The 16543-nt window shown below is 58.8% G+C and overlaps 1 protein-coding gene, 1 long non-coding RNA gene and 2 other non-coding genes across 5 annotated transcripts; all 4 read left to right on the forward strand.

The window, feature by feature from the left end:
* The first annotated feature begins 432 nt into the window (after positions 1-432).
* Positions 433-5354, forward strand: LCN10 (lipocalin 10). The gene is made up of 6 exons (XM_009187829.4): positions 433-1088; positions 1854-1993; positions 2420-2490; positions 2758-2865; positions 3657-3755; positions 4448-5354. Exons 1-6 carry the CDS (start codon positions 990-992, stop codon positions 4474-4476), a joined length of 546 nt encoding a protein of 181 aa, XP_009186093.1. The 5' UTR covers positions 433-989; the 3' UTR covers positions 4477-5354.
* Positions 5355-13295: 7941 nt separating this feature from the next.
* LOC103878060 lies at positions 13296-16444 on the forward strand. Of its 2 annotated transcripts, XR_002517395.2 has the most exons (4): positions 13296-13632; positions 14087-14127; positions 14763-14847; positions 15915-16444. It is a non-coding gene; the product is annotated as an uncharacterized LOC103878060 (long non-coding RNA). The 2 variants fall into 2 exon arrangements; XR_002517394.1 differs by lacking the exon at positions 13296-13632 and having other exon boundaries at positions 13919-14127.
* Positions 14296-14427, forward strand: LOC116270162. The gene has a single exon (XR_004178089.1). It is a non-coding gene; the product is annotated as a small nucleolar RNA SNORA17 (small nucleolar RNA).
* Positions 14928-15061, forward strand: LOC116270160. The gene has a single exon (XR_004178088.1). It is a non-coding gene; the product is annotated as a small nucleolar RNA SNORA43 (small nucleolar RNA).
* Positions 16445-16543: the final 99 nt, after the last annotated feature.

A 16543-nucleotide genomic window follows, 5' to 3' on the forward strand; every position in this document is an offset into this window, starting at 1 on the left:
AAGACGTGTGCCCAACCCAGTCCCTTGCCAGAGTCCCTCTGGGTCTTCAGACACCCAAATTCAGGTCCCGGCTTGGAGGTGGGGGCTGGTCGGGGGACAAAGCCTGGGAGGAAGCCAGCAATGACGTCCACCAGGACCACGGCTGGGGTGCCACAGGCTCCACAGATTGCCTAGGACAAGAGCGCGGAGGCTGGTGGGGCTCAGAGGGGCCCCTGACCCCCCAGGCTCAGGCTTCTCTGGGCTGGGGTTGTGGCTCTTGCCTGGGCAGGGATGGGGACCCCAGATGCCCGAGCCTGCAGGTCCTCCTGTGTTCTGATGGGCGTGGGGGGCTGCCTGTCGTGCTGGGAGAAGCACAGGCTGTGGGGGCCTGGGGGCTGGATGCGGGGCTGGGGACTGTGCGAGGCTCATGCTGGGGTGAGGTGAGGCGCACACGGATGCTTTGACCTGCAAGGCTGGGCATGCACACACGTGCACATATGAGCACATACCCACACATGCACACAGACACACTCACAGGCGCGGGCACACAGCCCCGGCCCACCCTTTGGTGCCTGCTCAGGTGCTGTGGTGCCAGGCCCTCAAGAAGGTGGCAGGGGCAGTGTGTGTGGCTGCCGCATGGTGCTCCCCACGTCCACATATGCCCCAGAAGGGCTACGACCAGCCCTTTGCCTGTCACCTGGGAGGCCTGGGATGAGGACCAGGGCTTAATGAGTCTCAGGGGTACACACAGTGACTACAGGCTGGGCACTGAGGGCAGGAGGGTCCTGGGGCCTCAGAGCGGCCTCTGTCTGCCGGGGCAGCCCAGGCCAGCAGTGACCACGGGGCGGAGCTGTGCCGGCTGCGTCTGAGTGTCTGGGGGTGGTCCCTGGGCGGGGAGAGGGTAGCAGAGCCCAAGGCCACACCTGCTGCCTCCCTCCCCTCCCGACCCAGGCTGGTGGCTCCGGGGAGGTTTAAACCCTGGCCTTGGTGGCTGAGGGAGGAGGAGGAGGATGAGGCAGGGGCTGCTGGTGCTGGTGCTGGTGCTGGCTGCAGGGTCCCAGGTGCAGGACTGGTACCCCAGGGAGTCCCACACCCTCAACTGGAACAAGGTGAGCCATGCGCCGCTGGTCCCTGAGCCGGGCACCGGCCCTGGAGCTAGAGGAGGCTCCTGCACAGTCTCCCGGCAGCCGCCCAGGAGCAGGGCTACCAGGAGTTCCAGGCACAGGCAATGCCCACCTGGCTTCTCCCACTGCAGCCTCCAGCACAGGGGCCCCGCAAGCTGCAGGGCAGAGTCAGGGAGCCTCGAGGGGTTCAGGGGAGTCGGGGGTTCAGGAGGGTCAGGGTGGAGGGGCCCAGAGAGCTGTGGTCGAGGAGGTTGGAAGACGCCGAGAGGGCAGAGTGGGTGTGGAGCAAGTGGAGCATGTTCTGTAGCGGGAGGGCCTGGGCACCTGCAGAGTGAGCCATGGGAGCAGCACTCATTGGCACAGTGGTGCCCAGGGCGCTGGGGTTGGCAGCAGGCAGAGTTGGGGGCCGAGGGCCGGCGGGAAGGGAAGTGGCCGAGCAGTATCCAGCCCCTAGGAGGCCACGTGGAAAGGAGCAGGGGCCTCTGAGGTAGAGAGGCCTTCCACCTGCTGGTGCCACGGCCCAGCCCTGTGCTGCCTGGGGTCCCTGATCTTCCGGGCACCTGGTTCTCTGCGGCCCAGCTCCAGTGGCCAGGGCTTGAGTGGCCGGGACCAAGGCGGCACCCAGGTGGGGCTGGAACTCCGGTTCACAGAAGGGTCACTTGTCTCCTGGGTTCTCTAGCTGGGAACCTCGGGGGTGGGGACAGCCCCTGGGTGGCAGCTCTCGTCCCCGCCCACACACCTGCTGCGCAGTTTTCAGGGTTCTGGTACATTCTGGCCACAGCCACTGACGCCCAGGGATTCTTGCCGGCCAGGGACAAGAGGAAGCTGGGGGCGTCCGTGATAAAGGTGAACAAAGTAGGCCAGCTCCGGCTGCTCCTTGCCTTCAGCCGGTGAGTGGGCAGCGCCCCCCAGGCAAGGGTGTCCCCTTCCAGGAGGAGGGAGCTGCCTGGGGGCTGGAAAGGAGTCTGGGAGGAGCCTGTCTGTCTGGAAGTTCCACAAGAACCGTCCCCCAACTTCCTCCCCCTGAACTCCGAGGAAGCCGCCTGCAGCCCCTGGGGCCCCCACACAGGTGGGAGTTGGGAGTGTCTCCCGTGCCGTGGGACAGGCCCTGGTCCGAATTGGAAAATCCTCACACCACAGAGCCTCAAATTGACAAGAGTTGGATAGTGAAGCAAAAAACTGGGGACCTGGTGCCCCAACCTTCCCAGGTCCCATGGGAGCAGGGGCGGGACCGAGATGTGTCGGTGGGACTCGGTGGCCGGAGTGGGGGAGGAGGGGTTCCCTGGTCTGCAGCCTGAGCCCCTGCCTTGCCCCAGGTTGAAGGGGTGCCAGTCCCAGGAGGTGATCCTGAGGAAAGACGGGAAGAAGCCGGTGTTCAGGAACACCTGTGCGTACGCGGTGGGCCTGAGGGAAGGATGGGAGGGCGGTGTGCTCGGGCTCTGAGCCCCGGAGGAGCTGCGTGGGACGCCTCTGTCCCCTCGGTGCCTTGAGCAGGCCTGGCCCGGGAGGGGAGGCCCCAGGAGGGCACTCAGTCCTTTCTGGACACTGCACCCAGCTGGGGGCTCCGAGGCCTCAGACACCAGGGGTCAGGGCTCTGGGTGGGCACAGCCACGCCATCCAGGAACCAGCGGGCATCTCTGGGCATCTCTTTCAGTGAAAGGGGTGAAGGCCTTCCACGTGCTGTCCACTGACTACAGCTACGGCCTGGTCTACCTCCGCCTGGGGCGCGCAGCCCAAAACTACAAGAACCTGCTGCTTTTCCGTGAGCGGGCACAGTGGATGGCAAAGGATGGTGGAGGGAGTGCAGAGAGAGGCATAGAGGGGTGCTGGGCACACGGGGCTGGGCAGGACCCGGGGGTGAGGTGGGCAGAGAGAGTGGGGGTTGGGGCGGTGGTCAGGGCAGGGGCAGTGGAAGCCGAGACCACAGCAGGCAGGTCCTGGAGGTCGCTGAAGCAAGGATGGGGGACGTCAGGAAGAGGCTGCAGAGCAGGGTGGGCCATCCAGGTGGCGTGGAGGCCACCAGGATGGTGGCAGGTGCAGGTGCAACGTTCTGGGTGAGGGATGCAGTGGGGATGAGGAGGTACCAGAGGGGTCCCAGGTAGGAGTCTGCCCGGGATGGAGGGGTGTGGAAGTGACCCGGTGTGGGTTAAGGGCCACAAACCCAATTCTAGGCACCAACCACTTGGGGTACAGGGAAAGGAGTGGCCCTCCGGTTGGAAGGGGTCGAGGGGAGGTGGGGTCCTGGGGTCTCAGTCGAGGCAGGGCACGCTCAGGGTGCAGCAAGCCGGGGCACAGCTGGGGGATGGCTGGAGGGTATTCTGCAAGCAGAGAGGGCTCCCCAGGCAACAGCGTGGTGACCCTGGCTTCCCGAGCCTAGCTGCCTCGTAAGTGGGGAGGGACCCAGAGGCCGCTGTCCTCCTGTGGCCGATCCCTGCTTCACACCTAAGCTCTGAGGACATTTCAGCAGCTCCCAGGGTGGCGATGGGGGCCAGGGTGCAGATGCTAAAATGGTCAGAGCTGGAGCCTCTGATGTGATCCTGATCTCAACCTCAGATAGACAGAACGTTTCGAGCTTCCAGAGTCTGAAGGAGTTCATGGATGCGTGTGACATTCTGGGGCTCTCCAAGGCCGCCGTCATCCTCCCGAAAGACGGTAAACTGTGCCCTCAGCCTTTTGCCCTCCTGGCCCCACCTGCCCGTCCCACCCAACGGGAAGCTGATTCATTGGGGAAGAGGGAGAAGCAGGACCCCTAGCTGGTGCCACTTTTGGGGCAGGAGTCTGGCTCATCGCCCCAGGCTGGGAGTCTGGCGGATCTGCGCTCCTACAAGCTCCACTCCCAGAGTTCCCTCATTCTCCTCAGCCTCCCGTGTAGCTGGGACTACAGGCGCCGCCACCACGCCCGGCTAGTTTTTTGTATTTTTTTAGTAGAGACGGGGTTTCACCGTGTTAGTCAGGATGGTCTCGATCTCCTGACCTCGTGATCCGCCCATCTTGGCCTCCCAAAGTGCTGGGATTACAGGCTTGAGCCACCGTGCCCGGCCGAAAGGTGCCATTTTAAAGATCTGCCCAAATATGCCTCCTGCCCTGCCTCCTGCCACCCCTGAGAATCGGGGCTTGGCCTGGCAGGCCTTGCACCGACAGCGAGAGGTGCCCGGAGCAGATGCTGCATCTGACCAGGCGGTGCCACAGCTGTGGCTACAGGATCAGGGGCTGCATGGCTGTGTTCTCGTGGTGCCCAAGACGAGCACGCGTGGAACCAGGGGGCGGCCGGGGCAGACGTGTTCACGGCTCGTGTTTCTCCTCCGAGCAGCCAACCCACGCATGGTCGTTTTCCTCTCCCACAGCTTCCTGTGCACACACCATCCTGCCATGAGAGCCAGCGTCCTCTGCTCTTTCCTTCCGAAGTGTGGTCCTCTCAGACCCGGGGAGCATTGTTCCAGATGTCAGGTGGAGACCACGGCTTGTTGAGAGGTGTTTGGTGGCTCTAGGTCGTTGACAGTGTGAAACTCAAGTGTTTCAAGGGATCCTTTATGATCACAGAAAGAATGAGAAAGGAGGGTACAGGCTGACCGGGTGGCGAGATGTCAGCCAGGCCTCTTCCGCAGTGTCCTCTGGAGCACACTGCAGGCCGCTGCTGTTCCCTGTCTTCCATGAAATAGACCACAGGCTGGCCCAACGCAGTCCTCGCCATGTGCCTTCCCTCTGCCCTCCATGCCGCCGCCACCCTCTGTGTTCCTTGGCATCCTGCACTTTCTCAGGAAGCCGTTTGCAACCAACATGGAGGAGCCCCCAGGACGTGCCAGGCAGCGTGCTGCCCCTGTGGCTGCATTAGGGAGCAGAATCCGCAAAACGCAGTCCCAGAGTTAATGCCCGATCAGGAGAAGCCAACCTCAGCAGCGTGATCACCCGGATACTCGGGTATAGACCCTAGATCATCCGGATACTCGAGTATAGACCCTAGAAGTCTATCTAGGGGCAGCCAGGGCCCAACAACAGCAGGTCTGACTCATTCCATCCAGGGCAGCATCAGGGAGAGCTTCCTGGGGGACGTAGCATTTGGGTTGACCAGGGAAGTGTGGTGGGTATTAAGTCAGTTCGGGTGGGGCTGGAGGAGCAGGGGTGCATCCCTAGAACAGGATGTGACTTCTGAAAAGACATCAGAGTAGAGAAAATGGCTTCTCAAAGAGACTGGGCATGCCAGTATGAGCACGGCGGTGGGGAGAGCCACGCAGAGGAGCAGGAGGGGGCCCACCGGACCATGGCACCTTGAAGGCCGCAGTGAAGGGCTTGGGTCTCATTCAAGGGGTGATTGTAGCAGGACGAGCCGCAGACAAAACTCCTCAGACACCGGATTAAAGAAGGAAGAGGTTTCTAATTCGGCCGGGAGCGTAGGCAGACTCACGTCTTAAGAGCCAAGCTCCCCGAAAAAGAAATTCCTAGCCCTTTAAAGGGCTTACAACTCTAAGGGGTCCACGTGAAAAGGTCATAATAGATCAAGTAAGCGTGAGGAACGTGACTGGGGGCTACATCCATCAGCTAACAGAACAAGAAGTTTTACAGTGCTTTCTCCTACAATGTCTGGAATTTACAGATAACACCAGTAGTTTTGGTCAGGGGTTAATATTATTATTATTATTTTAACCACCAGGGCCAGGTGGTGGCGCCAAGGTCATCTGGCTATTTATCTTCCATTTCTTTCCAACTTTTTGCTTTCTCCCTTTTCTTCTGTCTTATAAACTAGGGAAAAGGGGAGGTGGGGGAGAAGCTGGGAAGGACAACAGGGGAAGTGGTGGTCTCATTCCATACGATGACAGGAGATTGTCTGAGACAAACCCCCTCGCTGAATGAATGGACCTTCTTCTTCTTTTTTTTTTTTTTTTTGAGACAGAGTCTCGCTCTGTTGCCCAGGCTGGAGTGCAGTGGCCGAATCTCAGCTCACTGCAAGCTCCGCCTCCCGGGTTCACACCATTCTCCTGCCTCAGCCTCCCGAGTAGCTGGGACTACAGGCGCCCACCACCTCTCCCGGCTAGTTTTTGTATTTTTTTAGTAGAGACGGGGTTTCACCGTGTTAGCCAGGATGGTCTCGATCTCCTGACCTCGTGATCCGCCCGTCTCAGCCTCCCAAAGTGCTGGGATTACAGGCGTGAGTCACTGTGCCTGGGCCCCATGAATGGACCTTCTTCTGGCCAAGGGGGTTCCAAAGAGACCCTGAACCCCTGAACCCGAGTCCTCAGCCATGACGGGGTGAGAGGTCAGACCCCTCAGAGAGTGGTTCTGTACAGTCCACGGAGAATTCACTCAGCGGCACGTATACATGCTTCTCCTTTCATGAATATTCATGACTCCTCCTGAAGCTTGTTGAACATCTGTATTTGGCCATCTCCTTCAGCACAAATTCCTGTTCCCTCTGCCCCTCCCTCCAAGTGTCTGTTCCAGGCTTCTGGCCCGAGGCTACGCTTCCCAGCCTGTCAGAAGGGCTGCCTTGCTGGCTGCAATCCCTTATGAGAAATAAAGCTGAGGGCCGGGCGCGGTGGCTCAAGCCCGTAATCACAGCACTTTGGGAGGCCAAGGTGGGCGGATCACGAGGTCAGGAGATCGAGACCAGCCTGGCTAACACGGTGAAACCCCGTCTCCACTAAAAAAATACAAAAAACTAGCCGGGTGAGGTGGCGGGCGCCTGTAGTCCCAGCTACTCGGGAGGCTGAGGCAGGAGAATGGCGTAAACCCAGGAGGTGGAGCTTGCGGTGAGCTGAGATCCGGCCACTGCACTCCAGCCCGGGAGACAGAGTGAGACTCCGTCGCAAAAAAAAAAAAAAAAAAGAAAGAAAGAAAGAAAGAAAGCTCTCCTGTGTGCAGAAAAGTAGTTAGGAGCCCAAGCAACATGGTGAGACCTCATCTCTACAAAAAATACAAAAATTAGCTGAGCATGGTGGTGGGCGCCTGTAGTCCCAGCTACTCAGGAGGCTGAGGTGGGAGGATTGCTTGAGCCTGGGAGGATCACGCCACTGCACTCCAGCCTGGGCAACAGAGTGAGGCCTTGTCTCAAAAAATATATACATAGGCCAGGACAGTGGCTTACACTTGTAATCCCAGCACTTTGGGAGGCCGAAGCAGGCGGATCACGAGGTCAAGAGATCAAGACCATCCTGGCCAACACGGTGAAACCCTTTCTCTATTAAAAATACTAAAAAATGGCCGGGCGCGGTGGCTCAAGCCTGTAATCCCAGCACTTTGGGAGGCCGAGACGGGCGGATCACGAGGTCAGGAGATCGAGACCATCCTGGCTAACCCGGTGAAACCCCATCTCTACTAAAAAAAAAAAATACAAAAAACTAGCCGGGCGAGGTGGCGGGCGCCTGTAGTCCCAGTTACTTGGGAGGCTGAGGCAGGAGAATGGCGTAAACCCGGGAGGCAGAGCTTGCAGTGAGCTGAGATCCGGCCGCTGCACTCCAGCCCGGGCGACAGAGCGAGACTCCGTCTCAAAAAAAAAAAAACTAAAAAATTAGCCAGATGTGGTGGCACACGCCTGTAATCCCAGCTATTCAAGAGGCTGAGGCAGGAAAATTGCTTGAACCCAGGAGGCAGAGGTTGCAGTGAGCCAAGATCGCACCACTGTACTCCAACCTGGGTTATAGAGCAGACACAGTCTCAGTAAACATTAAAGAGTGGCAGAGATGTGACCACCTCTTCCAGAATCCCAGGCCAAGGCACAGTCATGGAGAGGTGGGCCCAGGCCCCTGACACCCCTCCGATATCTCTGCTCCCTCACGCCGGCTAGCTGCAGAGGCAGGACGTGAGCTGAGCGGGAGCCCCAAACTGCCGTCCAGCCTCGAGAAACCCGAGTGTGGGCCTCTGAACCGCCCATTCACCAGGGTGAGGGCAATTGCTCTGTTCCGGGACCTCCGGCTCTGCTCCCTCCCTTCCCTGGGCCCAGGGAAACTGCCATCTCCACAACTCAATCCTGTCAGTGGGGAGGAGAAGAAGGAAGAAGGGAAGGAGCCGGGAGAATGGGGAGAGGGGCCACTTGGGGTCCCACGGGCAGGGAGGGAGGGACAGCAGGCGAGGTTAGACGCGCACACACCACCCGCACCAGTGCACCTCCCTCCGCGGCGTGCCAGCTGGTGGGTCAGAGTTGCTTGAGGTTCTGTGGGTGCCAGCCGCCACCCTCTGCAGAGCCCGTGCGGTCTATGACGCCTTTTCATCACACACAGCCCTGTGGGTTAGCTCCACTCCATGGCCCTGGAGTGAGCCTCAGAGACACCACAACCTCAGCTGCTTCCTGAACACCACCATTTCCCTGACCCCCATTTCAGAGGCAGCAGCACAGCCAGGGTTATCTCTGGAGGAAGCTGAGAACAAGTATCCAGGGGAGGCTGGGTGCGGTGGCTCACGCCTGTAATCCCAGCACTTTGGGAGGGAGGCACAGGTAGGTGGATCACCTGAGGTCAGGAATTCGAGACCAGCCTGGCCAACATGGTGAAACCTCCTCTTTTAGTGAATACAAAAATCAGCCAGGCGTGGTGGTGCATGCCTGTAATCCCAGCTACTTGGGAGCCTGAGGCAGGAGAATCCCTTGAACTGGGAGGCTATAGTGAGCCGAGATCGTGCCACTACACTCCAGCCTGGGTGACAGAGCAAGACTCAGCCTCAAAAAAAAAAAAAAAAAAAAAAAATCCAGGGGAGCCCACAGGTGTGTCTGCTACCGATGAGCCCCCAGGTGAGCCCACAGCCCGCGGACATCCTTGCTTGCTGGCAGCAGAGATAGCTGCAGCCAGGCCGATGGGGCTGGCCAGCGTTCCTGGACACCCCCGACCTCCCGAGGACCCTGTGCAGTTCTGTCCTGGAATTACAATGGTCACTCCGCTGGGCCTTCGAGGTCCAGGTTGGGGAAGAAAAAGTGGCAGGGAGTGGCCTGAGGCTCTTGCCAGAGCCCCACAATTTTGGTCATAGTTTGCAATTCCCAAAGGTTCTGGCACGGGACTGGGCACCTGTGTGGCCCCATGGAAGGTGTTTAAAGACCCAGAGTCACCAGTTTGGGCTGACGGCTTTTTTACTGCACATGACTGGGTCATCTTTCTTCTTTCTGTTAACCAAAAGCCCCAACAGTTTCAAAGAACTGGATAGGAAGGGCCGACCTCCAGGTGACGAAAGCAACGTGGACCGTGGGGGTCAGGCTGAGTGTGTCTGGCCTGCACTGTGAATGGCCACCGGCTGTAGGAGGTCCTGACATGCCCCAACACTGCAAACTGGGGACATCAGAAGCTCATTCTCAGTTCTAGAGGTCTGGACTTGGAAGTCCAGACCCGGGTGTTGCAGGGTTGCGCTCGTCCGAGGGCGCTGAAGGAGGCTCTTTCCTGTCTCTTCCAGCCGCGGGCGGTGCTGGTAGGTCTGGGTGTTCTGAGGCTGGGGCTGTAGCTCTCCCACCACTGTCCCCCTCTCCTGAGGCCTTGTCTGCTGTGGCCGGCCCTCCTCCTCTCAGCAGTCATTGGATCTAGGACCTTATTTTGTCTTTGGATTTGTTTTTTTGAGATAGGGTCTCACTCTGTCACTCAGGCTGGAGGGCCGTGGCACAATCATGGCTCACTCCAGCCTCGACCTCCTGGGCTCAAGCGATCCTCCTACTTCAGCCTCCCGAGTAGCTGGGATGAGTGTGCAGCACGACACCAGCTAACTTGTTTTTATTTTTTGTAGAGTCAGGGTCTTTCTATGTTGCCTGGGCTCGTCTCGAACTCCTAGGCTCAAGTATCCTCCCAGCTTGATTTCCCAACGTGCTGGGGTTACAGGTGTGAGCCGCTGCGCCCAGACACCTGATTCCACCCACGGTCTGGGGTTACAGGTTCAGGTGGAACGACATTTTGGGGACACTGTTCAGCCCTGCACAGTCAGCTTCCCCCGATCTGCCCCTGCCAGGGTCAGACCTCCCCAGCACTCTCCCTTCCCCATGGGGGCCTGATCCCTGCTCATGGCCAAAACGTCCTGGAGTGCCTGGCTTCACACACTCTGCAGCCCCAGGAGCACTTGCCAGCAGCCCTGCGGGGCTCCACTGGGTACTCTGACTTGTACTCACCCTTCCACCTCCGTCATGTGACCAGGGACAGGGGCGTGACACCTCCACCTTCCCACTCCCACACCCACTGCCCACTTCACCGCCCACTTCATTTGGACTTCGTGTAGAGGCCAAGAGCCCCTACGTTTTCTCCAGGAATGTCTTCCAGCCTCAGGGCCAGCTTCGTCCAGGCCTCGACCTGAAGATGATCACACGCCTCCTTCAAAGCCCTCCCCATCAGTGCCGATCAACAAAGCAATTCCAGAATGTCCCAACCCTCAGGGGTGTGGTGGGGGGGAGAGCTTGGGGGGGATGCAAACCCTTGGTAATGACCTTGGTGTGAACCTGTGTGTCCACAAGGCAGCCAGAGCAGGGAGGGGAAGGTGTCCACGTTTAGTTAATTTGTTGTTTTATCCAGAATGGTGATCTGTGAAGTCTGGAAGAAATTCTGAGTCGTCACAGAGAGTGTGGGTGCTCTGGGACTGCAGGCTGTCTGTTGCTGTCACTTTTGTTTTTTTGTTTTTTTGGTTTTTTTTGAGACAGAGTCTCACTCTGTTGCCAGGCTGGAGTGCAGTGGCACAATCTCTGCTCACTGCAACCTCTGCCTCCCAGGTTCAAGTGATTCTCCTGCCTCAGCCTTCCGCTAGCTGGGATTACAGGCATGTGCCACCAAGCCCGGCTGATTTTGCATTTTTAGTAGAGACGGGGTTTTCCCATGTTGGCCAGGCTGGTCACGAACTCCTAACCTCAGGTGATCCGCCTGCTTTGGCCTCCCAAAGTGTTGGCCTTATAGGCGTGAGCCACCACACCCAGCCCGGGCTGACCTGCACAGAAGTGCCACCTACCTACCCTCTGACTTCTGTCATGTGACCCGGGCAGGAGATGCGACATCTCCACCTTCTAAGTACCCCACTGTTACGGGGCAGCTCCTCTCTCAGGTGCTGGGGTTCAGGTCCTCTCCTGAGTCTCAGCAGGTCGTGGCCTGCTCCGGGGCTACGCATACCGGTTTCAGTAAGTGCTCGGTAGCTCTGTCCCCCAGCACAGAGCAAGTGCTAGGTCGGGGTGCAGGGGACTCAGTATCTCTGGAGGAGGAGATGTCTCTTGCCCTCTCTCCACAGCTAGAGCTTTCACTAGCTACAGAGCTACAGCCAACCCCTGTACCAGCTCAGAAGGTAGAGCCAGCTCCAGCTACAACTCTGGTGCTAGTTCCAGGATCAGAGCCAGCTCCAGCAGCACACCCAGAGATAGGGGCAGCTCTAGCCATCTCTGTGCCGGCTCCAGCACAGCTCCAGCATCCGCCCTCCAGCCAGGAACAGCTTCAAAACCATTTGCATGGCCTCAAGCCAGTGACAGGTCCAGAGGCAGGGCCAGCTGCAGCACCACCTCCAGAGCCAGAGCTGGCACCAGACATAAAGCGATGGCTGATTCCACAACCAGAACCAGAATTAGAGGCCCCTCCAGAGCTATAGCCATCTCAGACCTGCACCAGCTCCTGCACCAGCTTCAGCACGAGAGCCAGAGTTCCTGCCAGCTCTAGAGCAAAATGCAATCAAGAACCAGCTCTAGCACCATATCCAGAGCTAGGACCAGCTCTGACACTCTTCCCAGGGCAAAGACTAGCAACAGCAACACAGCTAGAGGCAGTTCCAGAACGTCAGTCCCCGGGGCAGAGCCAGTTTGTCTCCAACACCCATGTCAGTGCTAGGACAGAGCCTGCACCATCTCTGGAGCTGGAGCCTGCTCTGATGCCAGCTCCAGCCCCAACACCAGGTGGGGCCACACAGGGAGGCGCATCAGACAACACAGCTGCAGCCCAGTTGCGAGGTGTCCTGGGGTCCTGGGCTGGGGCATTTCTTAGGAGCCCTGAGGTGTTTTCTGGCTTTGCAAAGGCAATGAAAATTTGAGTTGAATTCATCAACAGCTCCTGCCCCCTCTAAGCCAGCACCCGAGCTGCAGCCAGCTCCTATGCCAGCTCCTGCACCCCGGCCTTCCTGGCCTTTGCCTGTGGCTGCAGAGAGCAGGCTGAGCGAGAAGCCTCATCTTCTGGTGTCCCCTCCAGGCTTAAGGCCAGAGCGGTCTGCGCTGAGCAATGCAGAGGCTGCCCAGCCCCAGGACAGCAGCGCGGCTTTCCTCCCGGCCGCTGCGGCTCTGGCCTGTCATCCCCTGCTCTGGAGTTCGCGTCCTGGTCCGAGTCCCGGCACCACCGTTCGCAGCCGGGAAACCGCGGAGAGTCGCTTGGTCGCGAGGCCTCGGTGTCCCGCCCTGCGCGGTGACCGAGGTCCCAGGACACAGCGCAGACAGGGCGCTAGGCAGGCCTGGCCGGGGTTACCCCGCCGGCCGGGACCCTCGCCCGCCTCAGCACTCATTAGGCGCCTGGTGTGTACCCGCGCCATGGCCGACACCGGTAGAGCCCCTGGTGGGGAAGGGACGGGGCGCGTCGTGGGAGTCCCACGCTGCCCCGGGCGGGCGCTGTTCGGGAGCCGCGGATGGCTGGGACCACGGGGACCTACGGGCTCGTGGAACGTCCTCCTGACCCGGCCTGGGAATCCTCCGCGAAAACGGGGAGCCGCGAGTGCCCGCGGCGTGCCCGGCACCTGGCGGGTCGGCGACGGCGCGGCCCCGGCTGCTGGCCCTGTGGGGCGTCGCGGTGCAGGCGCTTCCGCAGCTCTGCGTGGCGAACCCACGCGCCCACCCGCCAGCCACGGAGCAGCGCCCACCGGCGGGCGCGGGGAGCGGCACGGCCGGGGACCGCTGGGGGGCGCTGCTTGGGCGGGGAGGATTGACTCCTGCGGGCCGCCGTCCGCGCTATAAAAGCTGCGGCGCGTCCTCTCGCGTCCTCTGCGCGCGCCGGCGGCTGCCATGGTGGGTCGGCTCTTTGCATTCTCCTGCCGCCCCTTTCCCGAGCGCCTGCGCGGGCCCCGCCCTGCGTTCTTGCTCTCGCGGGCGCTGCGCGGCCTAAGGGACTCGGCTGCCGGCCTCCGGGTGCGGGGAGGGGGCGGGCTCTGACCTGGGGCGTCCTGGCCGCGTGAGCCGCGGGATGGGGCCCGGGCCGCGGAGGAGGCGCCGCTGCTGTGTTCCTTGGTGGCGAGGGCGCTGCCCGGCCCTGCGCGGTTTCCAGCCAGGAAGCTTCGAGAATCCTGGTGAGAGCTCAGTGCGCGAATTCGGATCTTAGAGAAAAGCACCCCGTTCACCCACGACCCTTCCGCTCCTGCTGCTGCTTCCCGAGTCGCTGAGGCTGTGGGAAGATGTTTGTCGCATCTTTGAAAAATGGATTTCTTAGGCAGTGTCCACGCGTCCGGTGGTTTCCGTGTCACTGTGGCTGCTCAGCGGGAGGCTGTTCTGGCCGAAGGAGGACTGCTCAGATGTCTGGCGGGCATTCCGCCTTATGGTCCTGGTGCCTTGGTACCTGCAGGGGATCAGCAGCCCGCGTTCCGTGGCACAGTGTTGTAACTCCAGCTTCCCCTCCCGCAAATTAACCAGAGAGTAAGGGGAACGAGTAACCTAGGTCGGATTTTTCTAGAATGGCCCTTGTGGCAGTGAGCTTTCTGGTGGCAGGGATCATCTTTGGTCCACCCTCCTGGAGACCGGGAACGCGGCCTTTTTTGAGACAGAGTCTCGCTCTGTAGACCAGGCTGGAGTGCGGTGGCGCGATCTCAGCTCGCTGCCACATCTGCCTCCTGGGTTTAAGCGATTTTCCTACTTCAGCCTCCTGAGTAGCTGGGATTACAGGCGCCCGCCACCGGGCCAGCTAACTTTTTTTTTTTTTTTTGTATTTTTAGTAGAGACGGGATTTCACCATGTTGGCCAGGCTGGTTTTGAACTCCTGATCTCAAGTGATCCCGCCCGCCTCGGCCTCCCAAAAAATGCAGTGTTTGTGTGATGCCCTTCTGTGGTGTTTGCAAGATTTATACAAAATTGGGGTTTCTTTTTTCTCTAGGACGTGTGCTCACTGGAAACGGCATGTGCTTGGGGTGTTGGGTAAGTTGGTACGTGGGAGCTGGAACAGGGTCAATCCTCCAGTGTAACTAAGCCCTGCTATGCGACATCTTCAGTGACTGGGGGGACCAGTCGGTTTTGTGTTCACGTTGTGGCTAGAAGCTGTCTCTCCAGGGGAATAAAAACGGATTATTTCATCTTCTACAGAACACTGCCCCTAGAGGCGTTGCAGCTGTGGCTGCCGTGTCACATCTGTGTCATTAGGTGGCAGAGATTAGAGAGGCTATGTCTACGCTCGGCGTTCTGCCCCGTGAACGTTTGAATGTTTGATAGTCTGACACTCCTGTTTGATGGACAGGCATCTGTTTTCCTTTGCTGGTATCAGAGGGCAGGCCTTGTGAGTGGGCTTTCTAACCCTTGCTCTGGGCTAGGCTGGCCGCTAGGGGGCTGAAGGGATAGTGGGAAGGTAGAGGGTACCTTCAGGAGCAGCCTTCAGGAGTGAGTTTTAAGAACCTGTGAGAGGATCGGTCAGGTCTGGCGTGCGCTGGGTCACGCCATACACTGTGTCAGGATCACGCAGGACAGGACTGGGGAAGGGTTTGCTGGTGTCTGAGTTAATAGCAGCCACTTGATTGTGTTCTTGATTCTTTGCCAAGCATTCTTGTTATTTAACACAGGAAGGAGGTGACTTCGCCTGTGATGGACTTCCAGTGTGAGCACTGGCCAGGGTGACCAGGCTGACCCGCACCAGCCCTGATCAAGGTAAGAGGCGAGGCGGAAGCTTGCCCTCCCTCCCTGCCTGCCCTTGCTGCCGGGTGGGTGTGAGTGGCTGCCCTGCAGATGCTGTCCTGGACCTGTCGGCACCAGACAGTTGCTCTGCCGTGCCTGTGACCTCGGGGCAAAGAGGAAGTGGCGATTTCTACACTCATTGCCCGGGAACCAGTGGGCACTGAGAATGGTTTATGGCCTGACATGACATGACTTGCAGCCAAAGCCAGGCAGCGTTTGGGTTTTGCTTTGGAAAACACCTTACCTGCTTTGCTCCATGAGGGAGGGGCAGCAACATTGCTGGGAACCCTGAGGTGTAGATATGTATAAATGAGGTGCGTGTGTGTCTGAAGCTCCGGGCACTTGTGGGGTTACCAGGAGTGTGCGTCTCACTCGCAGGCCTTGTTCTGGAAATGATTCTGCAGGTCTGTCTGGGAGGCCTTGGGCAAGTTTGACTAAGAGCAGTTGAGCTGGGATAAACAGGCTATTTGGAAACAGGAATCCTCTCCCCAAAATGGGTAGGAATGGGGGTACAGAGGCCAAAGACACAGCCACACGTCCTGCAATGCCTGGGACGCCCCACAGTGAAGAGTGATGTGGCTCTAAACGTCAGCAGTGCCAGTGTTAAATTTCTGCCAAGAGATCATATCAAGAAAGATAACTTTAAAACACAGTTTGCGGAGGATGAGCGCGGTGGCTCAGGCCTGTAATCCCAGCACTTTGGGAGATTGAGGCAGGTGGATCACCTGAGGTCAGGAGTTCAAGACCAGCCTGAAACCCCGTCGCTACTAAAAATACAAAAATTAGCCAGGTGTGGTGGTGCGAGCCTGTAATCCCAGCTATTTGGGAGGCTGAGGCAGGAGAATCGCTTGAACCTGGAAGGCAGAGGTTGCAGTGAGCCAAGATCACGCCACTGTACTCCAGCCTGGGTAACAGAGTGGGACTCTGTCTTGGAAAAAAAGAAAGTTTCAGGATTTCATAAATTGGGTTCTCTGAAGGTCATTTGGTGAATCCAGGTTAAAAAACGCTGGTCTGCATCACTGTCCTTGTTTGTTTTTCAGATGCAGAGGCCAGGATGTGGGCCCAGCCCTGTGCAGGAGGCTGGCTGGAATAAAGGTACAGATACAGGCCTTGCCCCCTCTGGGACCACTGGCACTCAGGGTGTTTGCAGCCTCAGAGCCCAGCTTTCCACATGCCCCCCTGCCCCCAGGGCCACAGCTGCATCTCCTCGTCTGCTTTCATTACAGGGATGAGCAGGCTGGCATTGGGGCACTCGCTGCCCCTGCCTGGGTAGTGCTGTGTATTCCAGCCAGGGGCCACTGCCAGGACCACCCCTCCATTTTCATATCGCGATTCTTAAGTTCTGCCATTGTGGTATTCTGGTGGGAAAAAAAAAAACCGGTTGCTTGGCTGTTTTTGAACTGCCTGGAACCTAAGATCCTGAATTTTCCCCTCTAAGGGGGAAGATATATATGGAAAACGTTTATTTTGAAATACAGAATGAAGTGAATTAAAAGATTTAATGCACACTTCTTCAAGGATAGTATTTCTGTGTTGGCAAAATTTGAGAATAAATTGGCCTTGAACGGAATGGATTGTCTTGACTCAGACGTTGGGAGCAGAGCCCGGCCTGAAGAAAGGTGTTGCTGTGATGGGATCTTCTCCTGGGGGACAGTTGCTGGGTGCCCTG

This window comes from Papio anubis, chromosome 13 (assembly GCF_008728515.1).
Source record: "Papio anubis isolate 15944 chromosome 13, Panubis1.0, whole genome shotgun sequence".
NCBI classification, from domain to species: domain Eukaryota; kingdom Metazoa; phylum Chordata; class Mammalia; order Primates; family Cercopithecidae; genus Papio; species Papio anubis.